The 7981-nt window shown below is 39.6% G+C and overlaps 1 protein-coding gene across 2 annotated transcripts; it reads right to left on the reverse strand.

The window, feature by feature from the left end:
- Positions 1-2678: 2678 nt before the first annotated feature.
- RANBP6 (RAN binding protein 6) lies at positions 2679-7779 on the reverse strand. 2 transcript variants are annotated; one of them, XM_045469239.1, is made up of 2 exons: positions 7083-7252; positions 2679-5967 (listed from the first exon to the last, which is right to left on the reverse strand). In XM_045469239.1, exons 1-2 carry the CDS (start codon positions 7216-7218, stop codon positions 5897-5899), a joined length of 207 nt encoding a protein of 68 aa, XP_045325195.1. In that variant the 5' UTR covers positions 7219-7252; the 3' UTR covers positions 2679-5896. The 2 variants fall into 2 exon arrangements, with proteins under 2 accessions (XP_045325195.1, XP_045325194.1); XM_045469238.1 differs by having other exon boundaries at positions 2679-7779.
- Positions 7780-7981: the final 202 nt, after the last annotated feature.

Genomic DNA, 7981 nt, shown 5'->3' on the forward strand with positions numbered 1-7981 from the left:
GTAGTAGAACAGCCCCACCCACCCCCTTCGCGTCTCGCCCAGCTACGCAAAAGCACTGACTTGGGTTGCGCGACCGGCTCCGAGGCCTATACGTTGCGCGGACCAATTATGTCATCAGCATGTAGACTACTGTTAAGGGGCGGAGTGGGGAGAGAAGCAAGGCGCCTGCGCAGGAGTACTCGACACTGCCGAAGAGGCCCAAGGGCTTTTAAAGAAAGTGAAAGAGTTTTTTTTTCTTTTGCAAGACCCTAAAAGCCCTAAAAACTAAAATTAATCCTGGGGCGCTTGGGTGCTTCAGTCAGTTAAGCTTCTAACTCTGGCTCAAGTCATGATCCCACAGTTCCTTCGTTGGAGCCGCATGTCAGGCTTTGTGCTGACAGCTCGGAGCCTGGAGCCTGCTTCAGATTCTTTATCTCCCTCTCTCTCTGTCCCTCCACTGTTCTTGCTCTGTCTCTCAAAAATAAATAAATGTTAAAAAAAAAAAAAAGGGGGTGGGAAGAAAAACTAAAATTAATTCTGAAGGACCTTGCTCCATAAAACCCTTGTTAACGGCAAATGAATAGTGAGAAGGCACAAAATGTAAATCCTATCCTGTTGTAAATTTCATATTTTCTGTACCCACCTTCACCCATGTAACTGCCGGGTTTTTAATATAAAACTAGAATTTTATAGTTTAGAAAACAGGTTCAAGGACTCGACCAACTAAAACATATGTTCACATGCAAAAAAAAAAAAAAAGATGATTTGTAAAACTGTTAATTTCTAAAACTCTGGTCCAGTTCTTGACCAATTCCTATTTTAAGTAATGTCTTGTTTTCAGTTAAAATTAACATATTCCCACCTCCATTCTTGAGATCTGCTAAGAATAAAGGAAGGGAATGGAAACTTACTAAAAATCCTTGGGGTTATAAAGTTTTGAAATATTTCAAGTCTAAGCTGCACAGTATTAGGTCGTTAGCCTTACAATGTCACCATACATTTAAAAATTACTTTTGAATGTCTAAAACGTGGACTCCTCATTCACTTTAATTAGGTAATGCTTAAAGTAAGTGGGGTGAAAGAGTGTAATGGTTCCATAAAGCAAATATTACTATTTTCTTATGTTCTATTAGAAAGATGCAAATCTTGGGGTGCCTGGGTGGCTCAGTCGTTTAAGCAACCGATTTGGCTCAGGTTGCAATCTCACAGCTGGTGAGTTCCAGACCTACATCAGGCTCTGTGCTGACAGCTCGCAGCCTCTAGAGCCTGCTTCGGATACTGTGTCCCTCTCTGTCTGCTCCTCCCCCACTCGTATTCTCTCTGTCTCTCAAAAAATAAATAAGCATTTAAAAATTTGTGTAAAAAGAGAAAGACGCACATATGTTTCTATTTACACAGAATGCTCTAGCTTGAAACTGGCAATTATGTCCTAGAAATCAAGCATTTTAAAAGTACAAGTCATCTAAACAAATGGTCAGGATATTCTGATCCTTGATTATTGTGAACCTTTAATGAACCAATAAAAGTCAAAACTTCAAAGCTTTTGGGAGAAGGGGGGGAAAGAGTAGCAGTAAGTTAAGTAGCAGAATTAGGTAAAATAGTTAAATGAGAACACTTATTGAGTATTGACACTCCCACACACCCATTATCCAGTTTTCAAGGTCTCCTCTCATCAGTCATTTGTAATTTATGAGACATTTCGCTTTCTCCTCAGAGCCCTTAGATGTACCTCAGCTCACAGCAACAAAGCCAGGGAACAGTCTAATTTCAGCAAATGGCAACCCAAAATGAGTCTCATTGAGCATCCTTCATTTCCTTTGACCATTCCCCCAGCAAATATCCCCTCTTTATCTTTAGCCACCAACTCTATTTCGTGACTCTCATAATATAGATTGTATTTATTGACTCCTGTGCCACTAAGCACCTTACATTCATTATCACCTTTAATTCTCACAACAATCGTAGGTATTATGCCTATTTTACAGATGTAGAAACTGATGCTTAGGTTAAGAAAGTAGTTTGCCAAAATTCAAATCTAGGTCTGTCACACTTCAAAATTCTCCAAGGTACCTAATTCTCCAAGGCCACCTGGCAGAATTTCCAATTTTCATGCACAAGAGTGTAGGGAATTGCTAGAAATTTGATCAAGGGCTTCTGATGGGATATCAATTAAGATAAAGAGGTAGGAGTTGAAGGAACCACAGCTATAGGTCATGGAGAGGCCACAATGATTGTGATCTTAGCTTTTATAAAAGTAGGATCAGATCCTTAAGCTTAAAAAAACTATTATACAAGAAATATGTTGGTTGTAGGTAAATTATTAGTGAGAAGAAAAATTGCCATTTAATCCCACCACCCAGAGAAAATTTTATTAATATCTTGTTGCAGAATTTTTCTATTTATTTATGTATACTTTCATTTATCTTAAATAAAATTGTGACTATACTATACTTAATGTCCTTTCCTATTATTTATTGTAATAAATAATAAATCATTGCAGGGAATGGACGGGAAATCCATATCTAAAATCTCAACTTCATATTTCTGTCCACAACAGCCTACATGGCCTGCTCATCTGAACTGGCAGGGAGTGAATCAGGGAAATTCTAATGTAAAAGGAATTCCAAACCATTAACACACACACACACACACACACACACACACACACACACAGCAGAGGTGCAAACAAACAACAACACTAACAGGTACCATTTATTAAGCACTTACTAGGTCTTAAATATTTGCTAAATACTTTACATACACAGTACTCACAATACCCCAGGAAATCATGACAGATACATTTGTTCTTAAATTTTGGGTCAATGATTCACTGAGTAGAAAGCTTTTTTTCGACCCTACAAAAAGCTGGACATTAAAGATCAACATTCCAATTAATTAACTCTAGATTAGCTGTTTTCTTAAAATGCACATCTACTGCTATTTGACTGGAGTCAAAGCTGTTTTTTCTCATATTTAAAGATAAAATTAATTTTGCTTCCCTTTCATCTTCAGTGCTACTATAGAATCTATTAAGTACTTCTTCAAAATAGAAATCTATTTAAACTCCATTTTAAATCAGGGCTTCTCTCCTTGTTGGGCTGCTTTCAGGGGGAAAATGGCATATATACACAATGCAATATTCTGCTTAAACACATAATACTGATTGACTCCCACAAATATTGATTACTTACTATTCGTCAAACACTGCAGAATAGTATGTTACATGCTACCAATGTTCCATGTACCAGGATACCCTTTGCAGTAACCATAGTTCTTAGAGTCCTGGATAACTTGAAAAATAGAGACCAGTCAGGCTAAGATTTTACAATTCTCTTAACTCTCAGCTGGACACCTTGAGGACTAGAATATGGATATGCTTCACCCAGTTCTCAGGAGGACATGATGAAAAAGTTCACATAATATATAGAGAAATCTCCCCACATCCAAGGCAGTATCTCCCAATTTCAGCATCCTCCCATTACCATGAAAAGCACCCGGAGGAATAAGCTTGCCACTATATCTTTCACCCACAATTCCAAATAGTTTGCCTTGGAAGTTCTCCTATCTTTGTAAGCTCTCAGCACCTTGTGATGGGCAGCATGACATCTTCACACAAGTATATTGTTTGCCCAGCATCAATAATTCAGACAAGTAGCAACAATTTATGTACTTCACATCAACTAGGGGAAAGGTGACAAACACTAAGACAATGGTTATCACCAAGCTCTATATTTAAAAGATAAAACATGCAAGGTGAACACAAGGCTGTAACACTGACTAATCCTGGAGAAACATATAGGGAAGGAATATAAACTGCTTGGCAAGGAGAGAACAGTTCTCACAATTGTAATGGAATCCATTCACAATAGTTATTTGGAATTACTTTTATGGTAGAAGATATTCAAGTGACATTAACATGCATCAAGCAAAATTTAGCAACTCTTGTAGAGCTTCCTGCTGCTCCTCATCAAGTTGCGATATGCATTCCAACCATAATTCTTCAGAAGTCTGTACCTGACGCACAACATTAGCTAGGCGTTTAGCACAAGGATCTTCATAATTAATAGTCTCATTAATTTTTCCTTCTGCAATTATACTGATTATTTTGGGAAGATTGGAATTATTTGGACCAAGTACAACTGGGTGGTTACTTTCAATTAAATCACAGAGAAAACTCAAAGTCTGAATAGCTTCCTCTTTATCCTCATGCAGTGGAAGCCATGATAACCAATGTGGAAGAACTTCATCTACATTTACACAGTTAGGCTTAAACCTCAAAATCTTCCCTACTGCTGAGATACAGTTCTCTGTAGCAATGACATTTTTTTTGGTTTTGGAATTTGCACACTTAATAACTTTTACCAGCAATGGGACAGCTTCTGAACATAAAGAACGATAATCATCTCCACCAAACTGTGCCATAACACCCAGGCCATAAGCAGCTGCTTGCCTGACTTCAGGGTTGTTATCTCGCATATTTAGCAGCATTGGCCACCGAAAATATTCTACATACTTATATGAGGTCGGACTGCAGTGCTCTATAATATCATCAAATATGCACAATCCCCACTGTCTATCTGGCCATGGCCTACTCGAACAAATTAGATTTACAATTAATGGAAGAAGCTGTTCAAACCATGGTAAAATCTTTTCCTTGTAAGTACTAAATAATGAGTGCAAAATATCTGATACTTTGGTCAGAATATAAACATCACATTCATCCTCATCTTGCAGAGACATTTCAACCTGCTGGTCGTAGTTTTCTTCCCGTCTTTTAACCTGTCTCAGTTCTTGGTTTTTAAAGTGTCCTTCAAGTTTTGCTTTCAATATTTCTCCTAGTTCTTCTAAGTGTTCATCAAGAAGGCACCCATCTCCCATTACTTCAATGGACTTTGCAAAAGAATTCATTATTTCTGAGAGTACATCTGTATCAGGTTCAGTCCCAATAGCCTTGATTAAGGGATCACATATGAATTGCCACATCTGTGCAAGATATTCTGGGCCACGAGTTCTTGCACATTCCAGGAGAAAAGGCATAGACTCTGCTGCTGCCACTCGAACATTGTCATGGAAATAAAATTTCAATAAAGGAACCATCAGCTTTACAACCTGTTCTGTATATTCCACAAATCCTTCCCTTAACTCCTTAGCATAGTAAACCAACATCTGGCAAGCAGTTGCTTTTGCTTCAAGCCCTGAAGTCTTAATTCCAAAACTTTGTTGGTCTCCAAGATTTACAAATTGCCATCCATCATCATCACTCATATTTTCCACATCTTGTGTGTCTAAGAGAGCAACATCAGGTTTAGCTGAAGCAGTCTTAATAAGCGGCTCAATAACTAGTGGAAGGTACTGTTGAAAATCACTTCCAAGAATTTTACACATTCTAGCCCATGCTGAAACCATGTAAGATGTCTGAGGGTCATCATCTTCCATATTATTTAAGTCTGATTGTGTCTTCAACAATAGCTGCATCACATTTGATGCATCTTGCATAAATTTTTCCTTCCCAACAGCAAGACCAACATGGCTAATGCATTCAATAGTTTTTCCTTTCAGAAGCTTGAGTTCCTTCTGAACAGCAAGCTCAACAATGTGCTTTAGTGATGGCATAAATATATCATAATATGGAACAAATTTTTCTTCTATTGTATCTGCAACTGAGGCAATGGTTGTCACAAGCTGTTCCAAGGCCAATTTAGTTCCATTCCGAATCAATTCTTGAAGTTTAATCACCAAGATGGAATGTAGATTTCTCACCATACTATCCAAATATAGAATTAGCAATGTTTTCGGACAGTCTTCAATAAAAATAATAAGTGCAGAAGCCGCATGTGATTGTACACGCTGATTACCTTGATTTTCCATGGTACGCAACAGAGCTGCAATCACTGTTTCATGGAATTTCTTTTGGAAGTTAGGAGAAAAATCTGTAGCCATCTGCCCAAGTGTAGTACAGGCTGCAGCCCTCACTCTTGGGTGAGGATCCTGAAGAAAAAGCAAAACAGAGTTAACTGTTTCATCTAGAATTGATTCCATTTGCTGATGGCATCCTTCTCCAATGGCAGATAAGGCCATCAATCCAGCATGTCGATATTTCCAGTCAGGGCTCTGAAGCATCTGCATGATGTGCTCCTTAGTCATTGGTAAAACAAGTTTCCCACCAAGCCCACAAGCCAGTCTGTCTAGTGCACTCTCAGCAGCAACGGCATTGCTGTCAAAATCATCTTCTTCCATTTCATCGGCATTTACCCAGTCCTCATCATCTTGTAGATCAACCATCATTGCTAATATATGAGGAACTGCCTGTGCAATTATATTTGTATGTTTTTTCAACATTGGGGTTGCAGTTTCAGACAAGGTCACTATTATTTCAAGGGCCAACTGGCGTTGCAGATTACTAAGTCTAGAGTCTCCACATAACTTCAGACTCAACTGCAGAGTATCTTCTAAATAAGGACCCAGGTATTTAGGTACGGTATCTGCAATCTCAACAAGGGATTCTAGCACTGAATCATCATCTTGGTAGCATGAGTCATTCACAGCCTGTAAGATTCCAGGAAGCAAGTCTGCAAAGTCCTTGAAAAGAGCAATATTATTCTCATTAGCAAGTACAAATGCAGCTGCAGCTCTAGCAGATAATGTCCTGATTGCTGGATGTTCTTGATCCTGAATGCACTGGTCCAACAAACGTTTGATGATATCCAAATCATGCCGCTCTTGGTTCCCAAAAATCCCAGGAAAGTGCCAGAAAACGTGAAGTGCAACTTCCCAAAGAACTACATTTTTAGAGTAGATTGAATCAATAAGGAACTTCAAACCTTCAGGCCAGTGGTTAGTGCCATCCTCATCTATCAAATTCCTGGCCAGCACTGCAAAAATATCACAAAGTTTTTTCCTCATGCTAGCATGTGTTTCTAACTTAACGGCCAGTATCAGTTCAATCTTGACGTCCCTCTGAACATCAGAAGGCAGATTTGGATAGACTTCCTCAAACCCAGAGGACAAAAGCCGTCGTAGCAGCGCGGCAGCCATTTGTCTCACCTCATAACCTGCTCTTCTATTTCTGACAGCATCTAGGAGGAATGTAGTCTTACACAGACCTGGAATATTTTCATAGATTTCTTCTGCCTGCCTCCGCACCATACAGCTTGGATTGATCAGGTTCTTCAGAAGCTGGTAAAACTCTTGCTTTCCCGACACGGTGGCCGGTACCCCTGCAGACCCGGCCGCCGCCATAGCGCTCTGTCAAAGAAACCGCGACGGAGATGGAGGGAGGGGGTCTGCGGCCAGAAACAGTGACGTAAGGGAGGCGCCCGAGGGGATGGGCGGGGCTGCTTATCCACTGCTGGCGGGGTGCTGTGTCTGAGCTCCCGGAGGTGGGCTGCTGGGCCTGGGGGCGGGGGGGATAAGTGAGATGGGGTGGGGATGAGGGACATCCTCGGTCTGTTTTCCAATCAGATGAAAAGGCACCTGCAGAGAAGAAGAAGAAAAAAAAGAAAAAGAAAAGTATGATTTGAATGTATTAGAATGGGATTGTGGGTGACTTTTTACCTCCGTTATATTAATAAACTAGCTCTGTTGTTACCCCGGTAATTTTAACGCAATAATTGCATCTTGAAAACCCTCCAGGTGGAAGAAGCCGGTCACAAAAGGTCCCATATTGTATGATTCCGTTTATATGAAGGGTCTTGAAAAGGCCAATCTACACGGAAAGTAGATTTACAGAGGCAGTGGGAAGGAGAGAATGTAAAATGACTGCTATCAGATAGTCGGTTTCTTTTGGGGTGATGAAATGTTCTAAAATTAATTGTGGTGATAGTTGTACATCCCTGTGATTATACTAAAAACCATTGCATTGTTAGATTGGTGGATTGTATGGTATGTGAATAATACCTCAATAAAGCTGTTTACCAAATAAGTACAATAAAAGGTAAAGACATTGATTGCCATCCCACTACCACATCTAAAGCACTAAAAACAGTGGTGCTCAAACCCTGGT

The sequence above is a fragment of the Leopardus geoffroyi genome, chromosome D4 (genome assembly GCF_018350155.1).
Source record: "Leopardus geoffroyi isolate Oge1 chromosome D4, O.geoffroyi_Oge1_pat1.0, whole genome shotgun sequence".
Classification (NCBI taxonomy): domain Eukaryota; kingdom Metazoa; phylum Chordata; class Mammalia; order Carnivora; family Felidae; genus Leopardus; species Leopardus geoffroyi.

What these genes read in the sequence shown, in the direction of transcription:
- RANBP6 (XM_045469238.1), bottom strand. Translation starts at nt 7,218, where the DNA reads ATGGCGGCGGCCGGGTCTGCAGGGGTACCGGCCACCGTGTCGGGAAAG.